Genomic DNA, 23,859 nt, shown 5'->3' on the forward strand with positions numbered 1-23,859 from the left:
ACATTTTTATTTTCAAGCGGTCAGTTAATCCTGTTTTATCAAAGCCAGTGATGGTCCTCATTTACACAGAAAGTGTCCTATGAAGTCTGTGCCCTGACACATTGGGTTACAGCGTTAACAAGACAGGTCACTCTCAAATGATCATTTTTAAATGTGAAGAGACTTGTTTTACCAGAAATTTTGAAACATATTTGTGCCTAAACATAACCAGGCTACAAAACCAGAAGTAAAAAAAAACCAATTAAAACGCAAAACATGAATGAAATCAATGAAAAAGGGTCTCATTCCTCTCAAATGTGTCCGTTATTGGTGTGGCAGATTCAGTCTCACCTGGGATAATTTGTGCTTAACCGGTAAAAACAGTGGCATCTGAGAAAATGGCATGACTTTAAGCCCCGCAAATCTGTCTGCGAGCATAGACCCACCCACCTGGTGGTCAAACCTTGTGTTTACACGTAACCCAATCGGAAGAAACAAATATTGTTTGTTTAAGGATGAACTGAGGTGCATCACCAAGGCTCAAAACATGGTAAGTAAGAACTTTTCAAAGCTGTTCTAGGAGATTCCAGGTCCATGTTTTTATGAGTCTCAGAAACAAGAAAAAAACATTTAAAAAGTAAGATTTTTAATGAAGGATAAGATCAGTGAAATGAATATGAAAACAATGAAAATCAATTGAGCTCTATGTTAAGATTTATTTGTAAGAATGTCAGAATTGGTTTCTCACACCATGGATCACTCTGAGGCTTTGTTGCAAATATTTACCACAAAATGCTCTCTTAACAAAGAACTGAACAAAAACACTTTTAGCACTCTTTTTTAACAGGGCTGGGTATCGTCTGAAACTTGATGATATTGACAATTATTTGACTGAGTTTCAATACTATTACCACAGTACCTAAATATTCTACTCTTAAAAGCATATATATTTTTTATAAACAGTAAAAAAAAATAACAAAATTATAATTCAGACAAAGAAATTTACGATGAAACATTAAGTAAACAAGACTTCCGACAATTAGGTTTAAGATATCTGTGCCAACTTTACTTCATAACTGATGATGGAAATGTTTAGTTCATTAATTCGTTTGATAGCCAGCCCCGATGTTATCTAAAAATATGACACAAGTGACTACTCGAAATCAAAAATCTCTGCCTCCTTCTCTTTCCAAAAAGCAAAACTACGGTCAATATATTTACAAATTTCTTCATTACTAAAACTGGAAATGTCAGTTCCAGTGTAGAGTGTCCCCTCATCTGGCGTAGGCGTCTGCACAATGACTTTAGGGACCTGTCTAACCTCTGGGAGGCTGTGTTTTACTGTTTCTGTAGAGCATTCAGGCTGACTCAAGGTATTCCCAAAGAACTTTATTTTAATGTCCTCGAAGCCGTCCTTCCACTCACGGTTCCCAGCCTCAATGTCCTGAATGACGGCCTTATGAAAGTCCCTGACCATCTCCCAGGGGAAGCTCCCCACATGGTCGAATACCTCGAAGCACAGAAGATGCCTCATTTTCCGTTCATCGACTGGCAGGTCCAGCTCCAAGATGTGAAAGTAGCCCAGCATGAAGAGATCTAGGGTCAGGTTGTCATACTCTACAGGAACACCATCCAGACGGGGTAAGAACTGCTCTGGCGAGTAGAGGGCTTTCTGCCTTTGGAGCCTGTTGATAACACTGCAGGTTACACAACAATGTATTTGACTATCTGTCATTCACCAAGCATGAACAAGGAGATACCATATGTCCATAGTTTACCAAGCCCAAAATTATGTAATTATGTAGCATTAATATAAATGTATTTTCTGAGTACTGGTACAAAACTTATAGACACTTATTGACATAATTTGCTTAGTGATTAATAAGGTATTCTAATTCTGATTTACTGTCCTATAAATGTCCTATAAATAAAAAAAAAAGCAGAATCCAAGCCTGATATTTGGTATTTATGTTGAAAAATATTTTTTATTTGGTTTCAGGCTTAAATTTAGTTTAAGTCGAGACAGGGGAAGGGATGGGAACCAAAGCCCCAGACCACCCTCTCCCCAGCTACCTTCTCCAGCTTATCCAGGCAATCAGTGAGACATTTCCAGGTCAGGGAGAATCACTCCAAAATTGTGTCAAAGGGCATCCCTAGCAAAGTCCAACACCTAACGGAAATGAGTCAGACTTATCCCCAGCAATGGGGCCATAAATCTGAAGAACCCTGAAAAAGGAAGAACCTCCAAGGGATATGTTTGACCGCCTTCTCCAAGCTCAGCTGGGAAAACCCCAATGTATCAGACTCCTTTCCCATCAGAGAGTTGACAATCCATGTCCCAAGAGCTAGTTTCAACAGGCACATTGCACCCAACCCCTATGGTATCTCTTGCAGCTGGTGAGCCCACAAGAAGGCTGGCCCATTTTGCCTCTTTGGCCCCTTAGGCTAATGCCTGGCCATTTGGTGTTCTCTCTCTCGAGCTTCGTTGCCAGGCCTGCCCAAGACAGAATTACCCCCCCCCCACCCCCCCACCCCCCACACACACACACCCATTATACTTTGCTATATAACGTATAATAGGGTTATAATGAACCCCTCTGTAATTCTAGTTGCTAAATTAGCTTGGTTGCTTGAGCGTTAACCACACTTCTCGTGTATCATTTATACAGTATAAAGCTTCTTACAGCTGATCCCTTATTTACAAGGGGTCACCACAGATAATTTACAGATAATTTGAGTTGGCAAATCTTGACGATGCAACCCGCAACCCTAAAGGTATTTGTGTTTCCTCCTGATCTCAAACCAGTGACCTTTCGCATGTTGGGTAAATATATAAACATCTACTATGGAGGAACAGCATATATGCATTAAAAGAAAACAGATATTGTTCTTAACTCCATGATTCTGATGTGAGGTGAAAATTACAATATGATCTGACACACAAACATCCACGCAAATCTCTGATTAAGTTACTTAAAGATGTGAACAGTTTCAGTTTTCAATAGGAAGGGAAAGTCACCCCATCCTACCTTCTTATCTGCCTTGAAGGGACACTGGAAATCATATTTCTCCAGTTTCCCAGCATCTTGTTGACAGCACTTCTTTGCTTGAAGAAGTGTCCCAGGGAACTATTCATCATCTCTGACTGAGCACTCTCGATGCTACTCCTATGACCAGATCTGTCACCCATGTCTGGGTTTCCTCCACTTATCTTCCTCTCTGCTGCATCCTTGCTCTTCATTGCCACAGTGTAAGCAGATTTCTTCCAGTGGCCTAAAAACAGAACAACTATCCTCTCCTTTCTAAGACTAATGGTCTCTTGAACATCAGGAACATTTGTATCATAGTCAATACCAGAGTCACTGTTTTGATCTATTTCTGCAGCTGGATTCAGCCCTTTAACCTGCTTTCCTGACTCTGGGGCCTCAAACTGTGTGGAAGAGGTTAACATGTGAGCTTCTGAAGGTTCAGCTAACAACGACATGTTCTGCGTTTCAAAATTTGACTTCAGAGTCCTCACAGACACTCCAAACTGATGGATTTCATCCTCGATCATCTCCCTGCGTCCCCTAGTGGAGTTCTTTCTGTCTGACGTCTGAGAAAACACTGTGATAAGCTCTGTATTGGGCATCTTGCAGTAGGGCTGGTCCGTCAGGTTGGTCATGAGTAGAGACATGCTCTTTACGATCCCCGAGATACGGCCGCACCACACAGGTAAGGGAACTTGATTTGTGAAGTTCCCAAACTGCGTGTTGACGGTGATGTTCACTATGGGGGCCGGCAGGATGTGCCTGAGCTCCTCAGCTAGACGAGCCAACTCCAACTCGTAGCCTTCACAGTTCCTCTGCAGGGAGACGTTGGCAATCTGCTGCTCCAGATAGATGAGATCACCCTCAGTCAGCAGCTCACCAGAGGGCCCCAGGATGGCATTGTGGGCTTGGGAGTACCTCCAGCTGACTTTGGCAAATCTGTTCCCGTTTTCCTGTAAAAGAAGAGGCAAACACCAGATAAACACGCAGGATGTAATTTTTACATTTTTTAAACATTTCAGAGGGTTTTGGCATGCAAGAAAAAGAGTAATGATACATTAAAACTGCAACACAGACCTCATCCAAACCTCAGAAATATGACTTGACTCACAATGTGCTATGTGTTCAGTGATTTGTTATGAGCAATTAAAAGTAAATGGGGACTGAATTTCCAAGTGTTTTTCAGATTTTCAGTAATGCAGATTTAGAGAAGCAACACAAAGAACGAGCTGCAATTTTTGCTTTTCTCATTATGTTTAGACTGTAACCATTTGTTTAGGGGAGGTTTTGTTTAAATTAGGCTTTACCTCAAATAGCAGACCTTACTACGGTTGATTATTATAGATTATTGTGGTGGTCATTTCTTGACTAAAAGCCGTTTTGTCTTTAATGCGAGAAAATAAAGCTTTCTCCACCCAGAAGTGGAGATAGCTTCTTTTGCTCAGCCAGCAGGCGGAAATTCAAAGTTGTCTGTCGATGAAGTTATTCATTTTATGTGCTCCATCTTTTCCAAGAAACACTCCAAATATTTTCCCAAATATTTGTTCATTTTTAAATGACTATTCCAAGAAACCAGAAAGGCCTTTGCCTTTGGGATTTAAATGTAAAAGAAATGGGGAAAGTGTGTGCACGAGTACCTACAAGTGTAACCCAACGGTTGGGTTACTTCCTGTTACAGAAGCTGAAATATTAAACACAACTTATACCAACCTATAACACAAAGGATTTTATAAAGAATCTAATACGTAAAGATCCACACAACATAATGACTGTTTTGCATGCAGTTGCATTCTGTATAATCTAAAAGGGCTTAGAAGTACCATTAGAAGCAAAAACTGACACTTTTTAAATACAGGACATACACTAAAGTGTTATCGACTAACTGTTTGATAAATTTTAAAAGGTTGGATTGGGGCTACAGTCTTTTGTTTCTACTTAAAAGCCAACAATTAAATGGCAATCAGGCTCATTTCCCTTTTCTCTGGAACTGCTAGTCTAAAAAGTCACATCAATCTTGGTTTACTCCTGAAATTCTCTGATTTAGTCCTACATGAAAAGCACCTTGAAGATCCGATTTGTACACAATGACTTCTTGATTGAAAGTACTAAATTGTGCCCTAATTCATCTCTCAGACAACATTACCTTTCTCCTCTGATCCTCCTCATCCAGCAGCCTGGCCTGCAGCTGTCTCACCATGACTTGCCTCTTCCATTCTGCTATGGGACAGCCTCTCTCATCATGGGTGGGCACCAGATAATCAATGTCTGACAGGTTGGCCTCCTCAGTAGGTAGGACCACCATCTTATTCTTCAGAGATACATGAAGCGGCAGAGTTCTAGCTATCAGCTTTTTATCCAAAGAAATGAAGTGAATCTGATGACAGGATATTTAAAATAAGGAAGCCTAGAATACTTACCGCTTGTCCAGTGAAAACTCCCGATATTCCTGACTGTTTCAAAGATTTAATGGACTTCATGTCGCCAAGAAGTTTTCTTTCAGCCAGGAGGTTTGCATCAGGCAACATTGTCTTATCAGTACAGACAGTTCTCTCACTCCCAGCGGCCTTGGGTTGCTTGAAACATCTAATAACTGCAGTACAAGTCATGAGCAGTCATTTTCCCAGTCATTTTAAAGCAGATTAATATTTGAAATGACTCACTGTTACCATGGAATTGTGCAATAAATTTTTGCCTTGCTTTGCAATAAGAGCAATTAAATAAGCTCCACAGATGTTTCTCTCACCAGATGTTGCGATTTCAACCTGCTCTATTCTACTGACGGCAGTCCTCTGAGGCTGGGCAGGTGTAGATGAACCAGAAGGTAAAGAAGGTGCAAGCAGGGACTGAGGGCATCTTGCTTGTGGAGACTCCTCATTCTCAGGCTGCTATTGTAAACAAATAAAAGGACTCACTGGCGTGCTCTAAGAAACCACAAAAAAAACAGAAAGCATCATAAAAACTAAACTGCGATTACCTTTAAACTGTCCATGTGTGAGTTACTGCTGTGACTGTCTGTGCATGTGTCACTCAGGCTCCCGTAGTAGTCTTCCCTGCTGTGCGGCAACACCAGGGCTGGCTTTACTTTCACCTCCTCTGCTGGAGTGGGAACCTCAATGGGCTTATCTACACTGTAGGCCTGCAAACATTTAAAATATTTAGAATAAGACTTTACTGCACTTTACTGCACTATAATTATAATCACCTTGGAAAACGTGGAAACAGAGTGTGACAAAAAGAGGTAATAAGGATTAAAAAAAGGAAAAAAACGTGGAATAATAAAGAAGCATCTCCTATATTCAGTTTGAATAAATGATTTTTTAAAATTTATTCATAATTCAAAAAAGCAAAACAAACAAACAAACAAACAGAAATAAGACAACAAACACCAAAGACAATCGAAAATTAACCGGCAATCTACAAACTTCAATATACGGGTTACTAAAAAAACAAAACACAAGTTCCTTCAACAAGGAAGCAGAATGATGCACAAACTTTACAAATACTTGTTTGTCCTTATACTTGCACTTACAGAACTGCAGCTTCCTTTAGCTGCTTTTGTACAATTATTTCATACTTGGAAGATATGTCACAACCACAAAATGATTCTCATTTGCAAGATGTTTTATTTACATCTGATCCATCCATCCATCCATCCGCTTATCCTTTTCAGGGTCGCGGGGGTCGCTGGAGCCTATCCCAGCTGTCATAGGGCGAGAGGCGGGGTACACCCTGGACAGGTCACCAGTCTGTGGCAGGGCCAACACACAGGGACCGACAAAAAATTCACAGTCACATTCACTCGCACATTCACACCTAGTAGCAATTTGGATTATCCAATTAACCTATCCCCACAAGCTGCATGACTTTGGACGGTGGGAGGAAGCCGGAGTACCCGGAGGGAACCCACGCAAACACGGGGGAGAACATGCAAACTCCACACAGACACTTGCTGTGCAGCAACAGTGCTAACCACCGTGCCAACGTGCTGCTCCACTATTTACATCTGATCTTTCTTCAAATTCTCTGAATGCTCCTTTTCTGTGGCTGTTTCTAAGTCCAGGTCCTCTTCACTTCTTTTGCCTATGGTGTGCCACAAGGCTCCTGTTTGGGGACTTTATTGTTTCTGCTGCTCCCTCTTCAGCACATTTTGATTACTGTTAAAGAAATTTCTTATCACTGCTGCACATATGGAATCCAGTTTTGTATCTCATTTAAGCCCCAGTCACACATCTTACATACGTGCTTTGACTCTATTAAAAACTGTAATGCAAATTCTAGTTCCCCTTGCCACTTTTGCTAATCAGGATCAGGAAGCTTGGTGTGACTGCTGTTTCAGCTTTTACCTTGCTTACCAAGTTGAGGTCTATTGTGTTATGCTCTGAATTGGGGATTGTTATTCATGCCTTCATTTCATTGCAATTGGATTGTTAGGATTTGAAATGACCCATCGTTACCGTTACCTCCTGCAGTTCTGCAGTTTTAGCTGTTCACATGTCACACCATGGTTAATTCTGCAGCACTGGTTCTCCACTGACTTTAGGATTTATTTTAAGATTCTGGTTATCAGATAACCGTTACATCCATACATCGCCAGCAGGTCCCTAGGATCAGGTGATTACGGCCTGCCAGCTAATAATTAAAGGAGACAGAGCTTTTGCAACAGTGACCCCTAGACTCTGAACCTCTTTCTGTCTGAGCCTGAGATCTGTGGATTCAGCTGTTTCTTTTAAAAAGTTTTAAAACTTGCTTTTGGGTAACTTTTTTGCATTTTGTTGTGAAGCCTTTGTGATTTTTAGCTTGACAGTGCTATCAATGGAATTATACATTACTTACAGGTCTAATGAACCCTGAATATTACAACTTGCTGGCCTTAATATGCTCCAAATTTCTTTTCAGCTGAAGCACACTTTTTCATGATTTTAAAATCCCTAAATGTTTAATGCATGTTTTGACTCAGGAAAGCCTCCATTCCTTTGTGTGTGCAATGGTTTCCAGAGCTGTCGTCGTTTCAAACGGCTCACAGTTTCTGAATAATGAAAAAAAAGTAAAGCAAAAAGCACACTGTGCTGCTTTTGGTTGTAATTTCCCATCAAAAGGAAACAAGTGAAGCAATATTGTTCAGCTTTACTGTCGATAAGAAGAGGGGGAAGGAGCGGGAAACTTCCAAAAGAGCTGCAGCTGTGTTTTCGGCACTTCCCTCCTGCTGTATTTGATTTACTTATTTATGGCTCATAAATGCTGCTGGTTATAAGCAATGACTAAAGCTAAACACCGTGACGATAATTTTCTCCCATGAGCCATGCAAACGCCCTTAGATATTGAGTGAAAATGCTTTAAGAATTGTGAAAGACAGGAAAACATAGATGCTCTCTAGCTAAGCAATAAAGTATCAGCTCTGAAAATGACCCAAAAGTTCTGACCCTGATCACAGAGGAAGCACCAGTCAATCAGCGTCTCCAGCTAACCGATGTAGCTATTCGGCTGGATGCAGCTGTACGCTGGCCATTGTATTGAGCCTGTAATTATGAATCATGCTTACATGTGTGAGCATGAAACTGAGTTGAATAAAAAAGGAGAGGAGGACTATATGCTGGTTATTGATGCTATCATGTGAAAATACAACTATTGGACACACATGCTGACTTCTTTACAGCAAACAATTGTTTATGTACATTTTATTTACCTCTTCAGCTATGTTACTCTCAGGTTTAAACTAAAAAAGGTTGACTTTTGCAGCCATTTGACATCTGCCACTGCCCAGACTCCATGAATGACAACAGCGGCCTTTGATTGAAATTATTTTCATACTTTTTAAAAAACCGAGATACATACGGAGTTTGATAAGTATTAATTTGAAATGACTGATGTTAATGTTAATAAAATAAGGCACGTGCTCAGTCAGAGTTCTATTTTAAACACTCACATTTTTGTCTTAGAAAATGATGAGGATCAAAGAAGTGCTTACTGCGTTATATCTTTCCTGTCATCTAAATCAGGTGACATCATGCCTGCTGTAAGATGATCCATTTTCAGAGACTTCTCTCTTCACCTCACCTGAACTGCTGCAGGTTTCCCACCATCACACTGAACTGCAGTTTGGTGGCCGTTGCATGACGTCACAAGTGCTTTTCATGCAACGAGCCTGGTTTGTCTAGTTACGTGTGACCTCATTATGGAGTAAGATCTCGTTTGAGCGAACACCACAGAAACAGATGAAAAGAGATCTCCATCAAGGAGGTTATGTGATTGGTTCAGATTGCCTGACTTAAAAAGTTACACACAGAACTTTTGCATGAGAAGTTTAATAGAAATGGAGCTTTGCCCAACTTAGAAGTAATTCACTTTTGGAGTTGATCTCGATCCAGGAATTTTTGCAAGGATTTTTTTAATATTGCGAAATGAGGCAAAATTGTACTTTCTGCATCATATCTTCACAAACACGTACCAACATACACATTTTAGTGTGGATTGTCCTTCTACACTTGACCCTGTGTGTACACTGAGCCATCTTAATTTCACCTCACATTTGCTGTGCTCGTTTTGCTTTATTGAATTTGTTGACCTATGTTACATGGAGATGGCTCTCTGTGCCTGCTTGGGGTCTTTGTTTCTATTCTGGCTTCCTCCCACAGTCCGGAGACAGGCGTGTTCAGTCAGGTTGCTGATTCTAAACTGGCCGTAGGTAGGTATGAATGTAATGTATGGCTGCTTTTCCCCAAGTGACAGCTGGGATAGGATTCAGTGCCACACGAGCCCCCTGAACTGGAAAAACTGTTAAAAAAGGACATTATTTTATTTTGTTTTAGGTTCTTTTTTTTGTAATTTTTCAACTTTTAAGATAGATAAAAGTATATCTTAAACTGAAAGAGGAAAAGCTGGGGGAAATGGCCTTGATGTTCACAACAAAATGACACCAACTGGATCCAGGGACTCGATTCATCCATGATGTGGAGGGAAGCTATGCAGTCTCAGACTGCTTTTGTTATTACTTCTGTGTGATAGTTGTGTGTAAAGTACGACTGTAGTCTTTAATCTTAATTTACAGGAGTACATCAAACCAACCACAGAGAGGACATAATTTCTTCTCTTTGTTAGTATAGTCAAATCTTACATTTACAACAGTTTCCATTCATCATTTGTAGATAGGGGAAAAGATGATTTTCAGGTGTGTTTTTTCTTTCAGTTTGTTCTTAAATCATACACTATTTGGACAAAAGTACTGGGGACCTATGCTACATCACCTCCATTACCCCTGCAGGAACTCTTTGTACACTGTTTTTATGCTGACATTAATGCCAGAGGAGGTTTGGAAGTCTGGAGCTCTGCAGTTATTGAGTCAGAAGAGCACTGGCAACTTTTACTCTCTATGTGCCTCAGCACAATTACAGCACCATGGCTTGAATTCAGTGAGCTCTTTACAAAGATCCAAATGTTTGTACAGGCAGATTGGATGGCTGCGTGCTTGATTTTATACACCTGTGGCAATGCGACTGAATTCAAAGATTAAGAGGTGTGGCTCAATACTTTTGTCCATAATACAAACTACTTAACAGGTAAATATGTCAAGTTTAGGCACAAACAGGAAATCCCAGATTACAGCAGGTTTTGGGAGCCTTTAAAGTATTAAAAATGTAGATTCAGGCAGTGTAACCAGTCACACGAGATGATTTCAATATGGGAGCAGGTTCTGTGCCAGAAAGTGTCAAAAGTGTCAATTGTTTTAGGTTAAATATGGTTGTTGTTGTTGTTGTTGTTGTTGTTTTTTGTTGTTTTTTACAGGCTATCAAGGATATAAGTCTGCTAGGTTTTTAATTAGAATAAAAAAGGAAGTTTCTGATTATGATGAACAAATGAGCACATGAAACATTTCACAGCCTGAAGACTCGCACCAAACCAAAGAAGAAAACAAGCACATGCACGGCTGAATAGGTGGCAGCATTTCACACCGCTCCAGGCAGGCTGTCGGATGTATGGAAGCATTTAGGTCGCCTTTAATGAACCTGCATTGTCCTAATGCACTCCATACAGAATACATATCAAATTCACCTCTCAGAGGACATTATTAGTAGCCAAAACTTCAAAGCCAGGCCTAATATGCTGCTGCACGCTGTTGTGCGTTACGTCCATGAGGTGGTCCGTGCCATTTCCTCTCACGCGGCACTTTGATGTCGAGCAACACGAAATATGCTGTGACACAGCTCGGGCGGAGGAATAATCTTCCCAGAAGTTGTGCAATCCATAAATAGATAAACAACAAGCGGGCTGGGAAATGGGAAGGGGGAGCCCGATTCCTTTGTGACCTTTTTCGTAACAGTTCAGTGTCCTAAAAACTACGATGAACCCTGCATGTGTGTGTTTAATTAGATGCAGTGGCCAGAGAGCATTTGGTTTTCATCACTCCCCCATCACTACTGCCACGCATATTCAGATAGCCTAACCCTGCTTTTGGCCTGGATCTGCTCTCCTTTTTGTCGAAGACCACAAAGGCTCTGATCGCTACAGATTAGGAGCCAGGGAGTTAAGAAACAGCTACTCAATGCTGTCTCATTGTCAGACATGCAGCTCCAGTAATCTGCGGTCCCTGTGGGTCGAACCACGGGAGAGTTTAATTATTTCAGAAACACAGTTTGTGTTTAAGAAACATGTCTTGTAATTCTGCACTCTGGAATCAATCATTCAAACAACCTGCTTCCACGTGAAATATTCACAGTGATAAATTGCAACAGGGAATGTATACAGCGGCTGCACATTATACACAGACCGCTATAGTGTAAATACATGTCCACTCACATGGCAATATACTCTCAGGTTTCCTCCATGGAGGTAAATGCTTGCGAGACTACCAACTGACAGATATACTGTTTTTGGGAACATCTACAGCATTTTCTTTTTTTTTTTTGCATCTGCTGCAGCTACAAAAGTAATAACTGAAAGTATTTGTCTACTTAGTGCTGAAATATTGTAACTACTATTGGACATGTCTGGAAACTGCAAGATTAAAGAAAACACATCCAATTTGCAAAAATCAACAATGACAAAATAAAGTAAGGTCATGAGCCTGGAGCGTTACTCATGCCTAACCGTAACAGGCTATAACTGATCAGAAAATAGGCAAAATGCTGCCAAAACATCTGCCAGTTCGGGCCTCTCAAACGGAACATACAAAACTTTCCATTCATTTCACAAAATTAATTACTCAGCCTGTCCGCTCACTTTCCTTCAGCTCAAAGAAAAATAAGGCGCGAGTATAAAAGCAAGAAAGAGAGCTTATAATATGGTGAGGGACAATGCTCATTAATTAACGAGCACTTGGGTCCATCGTGTAAATGTGCCCAAATTTAACTACAGAGGCTTTTCAACTGTAGTTCCTGGCACAGAGCAACAAAGACAGAAGCACATAACATTAAAGATCACCACTCATACAGTTTACACGCACAAACAAAATCACATGAGCACAATAAAAAAAACGATTGCACTTTGACAAACAGACCAAACTAAAACTCACCGACCTTGACCTCGAGCAGTTCTCTCGGCGCACACTTCGTGGTATGACTCACACCGACTTGTGCAGCCAGGTATTGGGGCGTGCTATCTTAAGATCACCGTCCACTTGTTTGACACCATCATCAGCGTCTCTTAACAGTGGCCAAGGGCCGCCAGGTAATAAACAATAAACTCTGATCGGAGAATGCTGTTAATAATTGAGGGACCGGATAGGATGGCCGGTAATGTCACTAATGCATTGACAAACCAGCGGTCATGCTGTTACACGCAGGGAGGTATCAGCGGAAGACTTGTCAAAGCACCTGGAGCAGAGACATGCGCGTGGGTAATCAGGTGATTTTGTTTTTCCACCTGGGACGATTGAATAGAAGAGCTCATTCATCAATCAAAAATGCTCCCACCCGAACCCCTCAGACTCAGCCGACTTTCCTCTGTACAACAGCTTCATTATATTTCAAAGTATCACACGTGAACACAGATATGACTCCATTAGAAAATTATTTTGACTCAGAAGGAATAGAAGGTGAACATGGTATCAAAATGTAGGGAAAGAATTCGACCTTTCATGTGCTGTAACTTGGTCATCACAATACGACACCATATATAGAAGTTTACATCACAGACATAAAACTGATGCAGTTTATAGAACTTCTAATTGGAATTGGTTTTGCCTTTTTTCTACTTAATGTTGCGTTTTTCTTTCTCTCACTTTAAATTGGGTTCAAAGATACTACTTAGTTAAAACATAGACCTTCACATCAGTAACCAATCACACTGAAAGAAGTTGGGAGTGACGGACCAATCATATCGATCTCATAGTCAAAAAAGGGATATAACAAAACAACAATATTTTACACTCTGGCACTATGATGCCGTCCTTCTCTAAGGGGTATCAGGCCCTCCAAACTTTGAGAACCACTGCTCTGAAGGCGCCCGTGGACCCAAAACTAGCCAGCAAAATGTCCCATACAGCACCTTTTATAGCGTATATGAAAGCGCACATAAAACTGAAAAATAAATTCAGGGTTCAAAATTTTTTTGCAGTCTAAAACCAGATATATAATAGCAAAAGAAAGTCATGATACACAGGATATAATGAGTGATACACTTTATACTGACAAAAGGTATTGGGCCACACCTCTTTAGCCCATTGATGTATAAAATGAAGCACCTGGTAATGTACTCTGGCTTTACAAATAAGAACCATAGCAGTTCAGCCATGAAGTGTCAGACCATGTGAGTCACAGAGCGAGGTTTGAGATTTAGTAACTGCAGTGCTCCAAACTATCTCTGACCATTAACATCAGAACAAAAACTGTGCACCAGGAGCTTCGTTGCATGTACTTCCATGACTGAGCTGCTCCGGTAGGTTAAATGTGTTCAGCACTTTGTCCATATAGTCCATATTTTATAGAGCTGTAAAATATCTCTGCACTAGTTTCCTAATAAATATCACATTTTGCACCCAAACATTATGAGTCGGACAGACTCACAGCTCTGTTGTGCAAGAGGATAAAGTGATGTGATGAGCCCAACAAAATTCATTAAATTCTCTTTAAAGTTATTAGATTACATGTGTTTTATTTCTCAAAAGAAATGTAAAACTTTAGACGTGTGTCTTAAAAACCAAAGTGATGACTGATGAATGCTCTTTCCAAGGTTTCTAAAAATAACAAAAATCTCAAACACCAGTATCTTTGGCCTGATCGCTCTGTGTGTGTGCACGCGCGTGTGCGTGTGAAGTAAACCTCACACCGCACACTGTTTATTTGATTGCAGCTGTTGCTGAGATGCGAGATGAGGGAAGAGTAGATGACAGCGCTGAACGAGTCTGACCTCGCTGTGAGTGATCCAAACATGGCAGCGAGTCCAGATCTGCAGCGGTCACTGTCCCGCTACATTCAGGTCACTTCTCGGAAATGAGATTATCCAACTGACACTTAAGAACCGATGAAACCCGCGATCTGCGTTACAAACGTAAAACACCTCCAGAAATGTAATTAAGGCACGTCTACCTGCACACCTTATCTCTGCCACAGCTGGATTTAAATCATTACATATTCTATCCTGTAAATGTTATAAAGATTTAAATCGAGTGACTGTTTGGTCGGTTGTCTGTCAGATGACCTTTTACTTCACACTGAGTCTCTGTTAGTGTATCCAATTCATAAAGTGCCAAGAAACACGATATACCATTCAGTCTGCTACCATCATTACACAGCATCCAGAGGTGACAATCATAGCACTTCCAAGCCTCTTGGAAAAAAACATGACTGACAGTCAAATGTGTGTTTGATGCCAATGACATCCTGCTCTCCAGCTCCACAAAGGGATAGAGTTGCCGGCTCCAGGCATCAGAATGGTGAAAACGCTGAAACTTAAGCTTGTGGATCCCATAACGGGCTCAGCATTTTCACCCGCGGGCCCTCCACCTGAGCCGCTGGAGAGAAGTAACTGATAGGCCCTTAGTTGGCGGTGGCTCGGGCTGTGTCGGACGCCACAGCAGCCCTGCGCTAATTAGCTTCCCTTTGTTCATGGGAGGATTATTTCTTAAGAGGAGCTCGGCAGTCACGCCTCACTACTTCCCTATCATCATCCTCTTCATGTATGAGTGCTGCTCTTCTCCGCTGACTTATTCATGGATCCTATTGGCCGACAGCTTTGGTTACTCTGTGTAGCCTGCGTTATAGGCAGCAAGTGAGGAGTGGTGATGGAAAACAACTACATCAGGCTGCAGGTGGACAGCTGTGAGGCTTTAACGTTCAACAAGTCTGCTGACAGAGTGGTGCCCACCTGTCCCAGAAGCTGATGCAACCATTCAAGGTTTACCAAAATTCAATGAATTTTTCTCCACTGAATTATCTGAAATCACATCAAACATCCTGAGTACAAACTTTTTTTTTGTTTCTCTAATTCACAGACATCAAATTAGTGGAGTTTACTCAAACTATGATAAGATCCTATCATACTGATGTTCAGAACTGGTTATAGAAGAAGACGAGATCTCGATTTCAGACACTTTTGACACTTAAGAGTCGGTCTAAAATTGATTTGGATTCGGTTTAAGCAGCACTTCAAATGGATATCCTCTGTCCTTTCTTATTTGAGAACTTTCATTCAGGTTTCAGAGCTCTCCACAGTACAGAAACAGCTTTAGTAAAGGTTACAAAGGATCTTCTTAAGCTTTCTTCCACAGCGTGTTTTTGTCCTGTCTTCCTCCCCTCACCCAAACCAGTCATAGCAGATGGCCACCCTGCTCTGAGCCTGGTTCTGCTGGAAATTTCTTCTTGTAAAAAGGGAGTTTTTTCCCTTCTCACTGTCACCAAAGCACTTGCTCCTAGGGGGTCATATAATTGTTTAGTTTTCTCTTTTTTTCTTTCTGTTATTATATATTTATATTATATACATACCGTAAAGAACCTTGGGGCAAGTGTTGTTGTGATTTGGCACTGTATAAATAAAACTGAATTAAAATGAATTGTGAATTACAGAATGCAAATTAAAAGCTATGAAATTTCAGCCTACTCATGTGACGTTATGAGTCAGTAACTCAAATTGTTCTTGTCTTCATGAAATATGCCAAAGTTATTTGAAAAAAATCACCTGATTCTGTGCATGTCAGGAGGAATGACTTACATCAAAGTATTCTGAGTTGATTAACCCTAATGCAGGTAAGTGCTTCCTGCAGTGACGTCTGACTTGAACAGGCAACACCAGCAAAAACAAGGTGTCAGCTCTAAAATATTGATCAATCGCATTGAGGAGTGCGCTGCATTCCACACGAACCAAAAGAGCTAGCCTGACAGACTCATCTGTGGAAAACAAAGAAAGAAGAATACCCCCCCCCCGCCACAGTACTCACGCCATCATCTCCTGTAATGCCCTAAAGCCTTCATCCTCCACTTTCTCAGACCTCTTGAACTGAGAGCAATGTAATCAGGTTGAGTGGAAGAGAACAGCTCAGGAGAATGATAGGCTTGACCTGAATGAAATACATGTTACAAATTAAGAAAATGATTCACTGAGCTTCCAAGATCTTCCAGATGTTTGACCGTACTCGAGCTTTGATTTTCATGCCAAGGCAAACAGCTGTGCCGCGACACAAAGAGAGGAAACAAACAAGGGAAAACGTGCAAAATAAAATATACTGCAGGTGACAAACATCTTACGTTTCTCTCCATGGCACGGAGATATCTGGCACATTCAGCGTGTCCGTTGTACTCTGCCAAATCTGCTGCTGTGAACCCATCAATATCTTGATCTGAGGGGTTGGCTTGATGGGCCAGCAGGATCTTACAGCACTGAGAGATCAAACGAGACAAGTTTTATTAATACAATTGAGTTTATTCAGGCATAACACAAAACATAAGATATAAAAAATGTGGAAAAAAGTTAGCTCTGACCTCCAGCTCTCCATTCTCTGCAGCATCATGAAGTGGGGTCCCTCCCCAGTAATCTTTCATGACCTTTGAACCCATGTGTAGTAGCTTCTCCAAGATGCAATAGTGTCCCCTGCTGGCAGCAAAGTGCAGAGCAGTTGCTCCATCTATGTCCTGACAGGACAGGTTGATATCAGTGCAGGTCACCTGTTCAGAGTTAATTAAATACGGATCAAAGAAAGCATCAAAAGTAAAAAACAGCTTCATAGATTTATGCTTCTTCACTTACCAGCCACAACGCCACAGTTTGGTGGCCCATGTGAGCAGCAGCATGCAGGCAGGTCATGCCATCATAGGCCCTCAGGTGCACATCAGCCCTGCAGTCCTTCACAAGGTACTCGACAACATGCAGGTGCCCTTCTTGGCAGGCCAGGTACAGCGGAGTAGCACCGGTAGCCATCTGGTGGTTCACACACCTGTGCACAAACAGGTGATGGAGGTTAGCCATTAAAAAAATATATGAGCACAGGCAGATTTAAGAAGTTAAAAAGAGATATTCCACTACAGATCCAACACTTCAGGCCATGGAAATAACCAGTCTCTTTAAAAATATGCACCAAAGCCTTCTCTTGTTTGTTGGTATAGCAAATTTAACCACTGTCAGTGATTAAAACTAAGGACATATACTTTTTATTTTTATTTTAACAGTTCATTTTTGTCTCTTTTATAAGTCTAGTTCCAATTTTTGTTCCGGTTAACAAATCATTTTGTTGTATCGTATTAGTTAGAGTTACCACAGTTACTCAGATCCATTAATAAAATACCTGAAAAAACCTACAGTGCTTTTTCCACTAAAATATCAGAGTTGTACCGTTTCAGCTTTTTTAACTGTGAGCATTTTCTCATTAAACATACAAGTTAAATAGAGTTTATGGCTTATAATTTCATCTGTTTTTATTTTTATTTGGTTTAAATTGTTTCTTTCTTTTCAGTTCAGTTTCAATTAGTTCAAAGATACATATAGGTTTGCTTATTTCATTATAGTTGCTATTGTTAAAAATGTTTTGTTAGTAGTTAAGTTAGAAATTGTTATAATGTGTAAGGTTTTTGTAAAGAGAGAAAAATCTGGTATTCATGGCCAACATGGTCTGATGTGTTCTAACAGAGCAATATCTTAATGAAATATGAAAGCACAGATAATTGAAGTATGTTTTTAATTCTGGAAATGATTAAATAAATATTTAGTTGCTGAATGTGGGTAAAACATATTAAAAATAACACCAAAAATAATGAGCACACCATGCGTGTATCTATGGATACACATCACACTGGACATCGATGTGGAAATTATGCAAAAATCTAATATAAGCAATAATGTTAAATTATGTCACAGGGGAAATTTCTTCTTTAATTTAAATCTTTTTTGGTCCTCAAAGCAGCGTTTCCACTGGTGTGCACACGGCTCTTTAACAACTGCAGGCCGAATGTGATGGACAACATGTAGCCATGTATTATTCACAGGTCACTGATGGTTACTTGTGATGCTCTAAACTCTGCCATGCATCATGCAAATTACAGTCAGACTCTATTGTAACAAGAGTATAAGGCAGGAAGAGCCACACGCGCCATTATCTGTGCCGCTGTCTCGGGTTTAGGAGATGGAAAAGTTTAATTGGAGGAAGAAGTGAGGGCTGGTGCTTATGTTTACTTACTTGTTCCTTTTGATGAGCGCAACCCAATACCGTACATCCTTTAATCATCTCAGATGTCTGTAAATGTGACCTCATGCCATAATCGAAAAAGTTATGCTCATTAAGAATTGCAGATGACTGAACTAACTTTTGTATTAGAACCTGTTTCCCTGTGTTATCATGTGTAATTCTATTTTTGTCATTTAGAGTGGTAAAGACTTTTTTTTCTATACTTGACCTTTTGTCCTTTAGCATCTGTATGAACAGGGATAAAACTGTGCAGGTAAAGAGTGGCTGCTGACAATATCACGAGCTTGGTCAAAATCTCCTGAACTTCAAACAAACATCAAACTTGACCAGATGATGGCAGAAAAGTCACCAAAGCGTTTTGGACTGACCCTCCAGCACCTTTGAGGATAATTCTGTGGGGATGCAGACAACAAATGTCGGTGTCATGGTGGCAGTAGAGGAAAAGCCAGACCAACAGCAGTTGCAGTCATAATCTGGGGACTACGAATTTCTGCACCAACTTTATTACGCTGAAGAGAAATAACAGCGCAATAGTAGTAATAATAATAATACTTTTTATCCAGTAATTTGCTGTTACTTTGTTTTCTGGTGACACAGATATTTATTGATAAGATTTTTTTAAGGGTTTGGAAGTGAGTCAGTGTAAGATCAAGTGGGACATCACTCTTAAATAGGGGTTGTTTTTTGATTATCGATTTATCGATTTATATCGATTCTAGCTTGGATAACGTGATATCGATTCATTAAAATCCTGAATCGATTTTTTTATTATAAATTTATTTTGCCTGAAACGCCAGAATCTCAGGTTACAAGTCACAAAATTTCAACCACCACCAAACAGCTAAAACAGTAAATGAGAGCAGGTACACGGATTCTGCACAAAGACGTAAACACAAAGCGTGGACGCACTAACGCATAAGAATCAGTGAGATGTCGCTTTTCTCACCCGACGGCACGGACACGGTCGCGGCTGAAAGCTGACAGCTCGCTGATTCTGATGTTTCAGCAGGTATGCGCTTTGTGTTTACCTCCTTTTTGCACTGATTCTGAAGCTGCAGGTTTTATCCCTCTCCAAACAATATTGACTGAACCAGCAGCAAAATTTCCCAGATTCAAATTGAATCGATTTGAATCAAATTGAATCGAATCGATTCGGAACCTTGTGAATCAGAATCGAATCGATTCTAGAAATCAGTGACGATACCCAGCCCTACTCTACAAAGTAAGTTCTTAAAAGAACTAATCTGCCATCTAGGGCTGCAGTGAAACAGTAAAAAATATACCTAAAATCACCTTTGTCTTATCCCATTACCTTGGTCTCAACTGATAACATATCATGAGGTGAAAAAAAGATGCGATTTTAGGGAGGAGAATTTATCTATAGAAAAGAGAACAGCAGTTCTCAGAGAACTATACTTACAGCAGACTGCTAAATAATGTGATTGTGGATGTTGCGGACATGCATCTGAAAGTACAACATCGTGAAGAAGTTCATTGTAGATTCTTTACCCAGCATGCTCTTAAGGTGTCCTTCATGTGTTGTTTCATGCAGGTTAAATAAATGGGGATGGGCAGTGAAAAATATAACTTCACTGCTAAGGACAAAAAAGAAGAAACTTTACAAACTGAAATGAAATGTTTGACGGATTGAGATTAGTTGCTCATAATGTCTACAAATACTTTATCTTCCTAATGGAGGCATGATCCAAGCTAACGCCCGCCTTTTTTAGGCTCTGTACCCAAGTGCTGTTAGGACTCCTTATGGGTAGTTCTGTGCATAAAGAAAATCCTTCATGCATTGCTGTGTAGTTGCTGTGTAGTTAACAGTTGGTCAATGCTGGACAGTTTAAGCTCTAGTTGTAAAGGTAACCAACGCTGTCACATGTCAATCAGCGTTATCCTTTACTTCCACTGGAAGCTGCATCACTCAAAACTGAAAAACGTTTAACTTAGGACTCGCTCACTTTATGACTGTTGTTCCACGGTCTCTGGCCATCGTATAACCGCTAATCTCGTTTTATGTGGATGGTATGCTTATAGATCTGTGGTGATCGCTCAGTGGCAAAGAGAAGTAGTGTTTTCAATGCTTTAAAAGAGCAAAAGTTTCTAAATTTAATACCTGCCTGATAGAAGAATGAGTCTGAAACACCACTTTTTAAACTTGCACTTAATCAGTGCTTAAGAACTTCCAATAGCAGCGGCTCAGGTGCTATTATGCTTTGTTTGGGTCCGTCAGTTACTATAGTGCCATGGAAAATAAAGCAGATCAGAAGTATCATCAAAAATTATTCTAAAGTATAACATTTCTAACTTTTAAATTTTTAACATTTTAAGTTTCTTCCTAACAGCGCTACTTGAAGTTTCACAAACTTGCAACTCTTTGCACATACTTCCAAAAACAAAATACTTACTAAACTTACTTACTAAAAACAAATGGAAAAATGGAAACGCAAAGTCAGTTAATATTAATCTAGTAAGAGGGTCCAATTCGGCCCACTGGATGGCTTTGAAAAGTGTGGATGCAGATGATTATCTTTGTACAAACATCCTCAGGCAGGCAAACAGAGCCTGTAATATTAGGAAGTGAAATTAGGGCTGTGAACTCACCCAGGTGCTTCCTGAATGAGCAGTTTCAGACAGGTGAGGTCCCCGTTGGCTGCGGCGTAGTGAGCAGGCACAGCTCCACAGTTTGTCTCCACCTTGGCCACACCGCCAACAGAAAGCAGCCACTTAATGACCTCCACACAACTGAACCGAGCCGCGAGGTGAAGGGCCGTGGCACCGGCAGCATCTCTATCCTGGAAACATTCGCAGAGATCTGATGTGGACAAAACTGAAAACCTGCTCCTCTACAGGCTCAGGGGAGGTAAATGATTTTTGATTATCATTTTAGCAACAGATTAAAAAAAATGAAGTAACATAAAACAAGTAAAGAGTAATTGTGTGTGCACAGGTTCTCAGTCATTCAGGTCATAGTAGCCTAAGTCCCTTACTTTCCGAGCTCCTTAGACTGAACCGTAAATGCTTTCTGTTTTTTATACGAAAAGCTGCAGGAGAGATTCTTATCTAAGAGATTTCCGATAATCAGTAAGTAAAATAGAAGCTTAAAAATCTGATCTTGCACATTCAGTTTTGAAAAACAATGTAAATAAACTTTACTCTGCTTCTACTCTGTTATACTTCCTGCAACCATCTGGGCATAATTACTGGACATGTGATACATTACCATAATGGATGTCAGCTAAGTCAAAACCATATGATGTAATCAGTCAGTAATACATCAGAATAGGTTTAAGCTTTTAGAGAATTTTTTAAACTACTTTAACTACTGTAATTAATTCCTTTCCCTATGCTGTTACTGTTATTACTTTTTTTCCTTTATTTTTCGACCCTCAAGGAACAAAATGATTTTAATAGCTAAAATAACCAAGTGGAGTCATTAAGAGTATGTTTTTAATGTGTGTTTATTATTCCTATTCTGCTTCGTTTGCATATAACAGATATTCTAAAGTCTTCTAATTCCATTAATTATAGTTTTCAGTTATTGCCTTCAGACTATCCTTGTATGTTACGTCTTCTAAAATACATTTAACCAAATTTTAGATGAATTGATGACCGTGTAATACTTTAAAAAACAACAACTAACAATTAAATCATCATAGTCAGTTCTTTTTCATCCTTTGTTACTTTCATGTTTCTGTTTTAAACAAAATCTGAAATTTGGAATAGTGGAATACTGAAAACATTTAGCTTACTGAAATACCTGAAAAACAGAACTCTCAAATCTTTAATGAATAAGATGATGACGTATTTCTCACATTTTGCAATCGCCTTTTACAGAATTTAACTAAAACTTTCACCACCAGGGGGCAGAGTTTGTTTTTCCAATGGCTGTTATTTATTTATTTTTATCAGTTTCTGCATCTTTGCGGCTATTCTTTTAACTTCTGACACTTCTTTTTAGCCTTATTCTTAATTTATCAGGAGGTTTCCTTTCCTTTCCTTTGCAGGAAGTGACTTAGTGACTTACCTACTAAAATAAAGGTTCGAATGACATACTTCCACTATCTTGTGGTAAAAATTGGTATTACACACTAGTACAGTCCGGCCCTTATTCCACTTCAGCTGATATCTCTTTAAATTGTGTTTTAATCATTTACAATGTAATAATTTGTTAATTTATCATAACTCTGTAATGCCAAGTGAGTTTTTGAGAACTCTACATCATCACTGTGATTTTCCCCCAAAAAACTTTTAATAAATGTAATTTATCAAAAGGTTCAATAAACACTGCAGCTTTTAAAAAAAAGAAGAATTTTCTAACAATTACTTCTTGGTTTAGCCTTTACAGGTGTAACTACCTGCGAAAGGAATACATTAATAAATGTACTCAAGCCAGTGGAAGTCAAGTTAATTCCTTAAGCTCTCAGGATGGGTTTCACTCTCTAACTTTTTGTGCCAAGATTCCTATGAGTGGATATATTTACCTCAATGTTGCAGCCTCCTTCTTGCACAAGCCACTGCAGCTCCCGGATGTTGCCAGTAGCTGCAGCATCATGTGCTGGTGTGGCCTTGTTCGAGGCCCGGGGATCAGCACCCAGCCCAAGCTCGCTCACCAGGAACTGCAGGCAGTCCAGGCGTCCACACCTGGCTGCGTGGTGCACCGGGCCAGCACCCTGAGCATCAGTGATGCCTGGAGAGAGGTGACCAGAAGAGGCGAGCTCCTTCAGGGCTGCGAGATCTCCCGCTCGAGCTGCCTGGATGGTCCGATGAAGCACCATGCCTCGCTGCTATCAGTGGGTTATGGCACAGGCTGAACAAGCTCCCTGGAGCTCTTTCCCTTCCAGTAAAACACCATCTCACACACACAAAGTCCCACACAACAACAAAAAAACCCTCGTGTACTCGTTGGCTCCTCCTGAGCCGGGAAAGCGACACTCGAGCGGGAGCCAGCTGGCCAGCATAGCTGTTGGGGAGAGAGGAGGGGGTCAGAGCCGGTGAGAAAGAAAGGTAATGAAAGACGGGTGGAGGCGCAGCACTCGTGGCCTCCTGCTCTCTCTTTGTGTGGCAGTGACCATATGCTGGCACATGCACACACACTTCACTGGAGATGGGGGAGCTGAGGCAGCACGGAAACTTAAGTAATGGGAGAAGTCCGAGCCAAGGCATGGTGGATTACAATGAGAGTCATTTTTTACAACTATTTTAAAAATTAATCAAAGAGAAGGGCGACTAAGCAGCTGGTAC

The 23,859-nt window shown here is 40.4% G+C and overlaps 1 protein-coding gene across 1 annotated transcript; it reads right to left on the reverse strand.

Moving 5' to 3' along the window:
* Nucleotides 1–742: 742 nt before the first annotated feature.
* On the reverse strand, nucleotides 743–23,848 carry espnla (espin like a). Its single transcript, XM_026159069.1, has 11 exons — nucleotides 23,100–23,848; nucleotides 21,220–21,410; nucleotides 17,181–17,367; nucleotides 16,916–17,098; nucleotides 16,682–16,813; nucleotides 5,983–6,144; nucleotides 5,752–5,893; nucleotides 5,426–5,598; nucleotides 5,152–5,316; nucleotides 3,009–3,961; nucleotides 743–1,664 (listed from the first exon to the last, which is right to left on the reverse strand). The coding sequence occupies exons 1-11, from the start codon at nucleotides 23,391–23,393 to the stop codon at nucleotides 1,133–1,135; spliced, it is 3,114 nt and encodes a 1,037-aa protein (XP_026014854.1). The 5' UTR covers nucleotides 23,394–23,848; the 3' UTR covers nucleotides 743–1,132.
* Nucleotides 23,849–23,859: the final 11 nt, after the last annotated feature.

This window comes from Astatotilapia calliptera, chromosome 23 (genome assembly GCF_900246225.1).
Source record: "Astatotilapia calliptera chromosome 23, fAstCal1.2, whole genome shotgun sequence".
Lineage (NCBI taxonomy): Eukaryota > Metazoa > Chordata > Actinopteri > Cichliformes > Cichlidae > Astatotilapia > Astatotilapia calliptera.

Excerpts from the sequence above, each read along its gene's own strand:
- espnla (XM_026159069.1), bottom strand. The coding sequence starts at position 23,393 with ATGGTGCTTCATCGGACCATCCAGGCAGCTCGAGCGGGAGATCTCGCA. Across the intron at positions 16,814-16,915 it reads CAGAGAATGGAGAGCTGGAG|TGCTGTAAGATCCTGCTGGC; the intron begins GTCAGAGCTAAC and ends TTGATCTCTCAG. Across the intron at positions 1,665-3,008 it reads CCTTCAAGGCAGATAAGAAG|GCTCCAAAGGCAGAAAGCCC; the intron begins GTAGGATGGGGT and ends TGTTATCAACAG.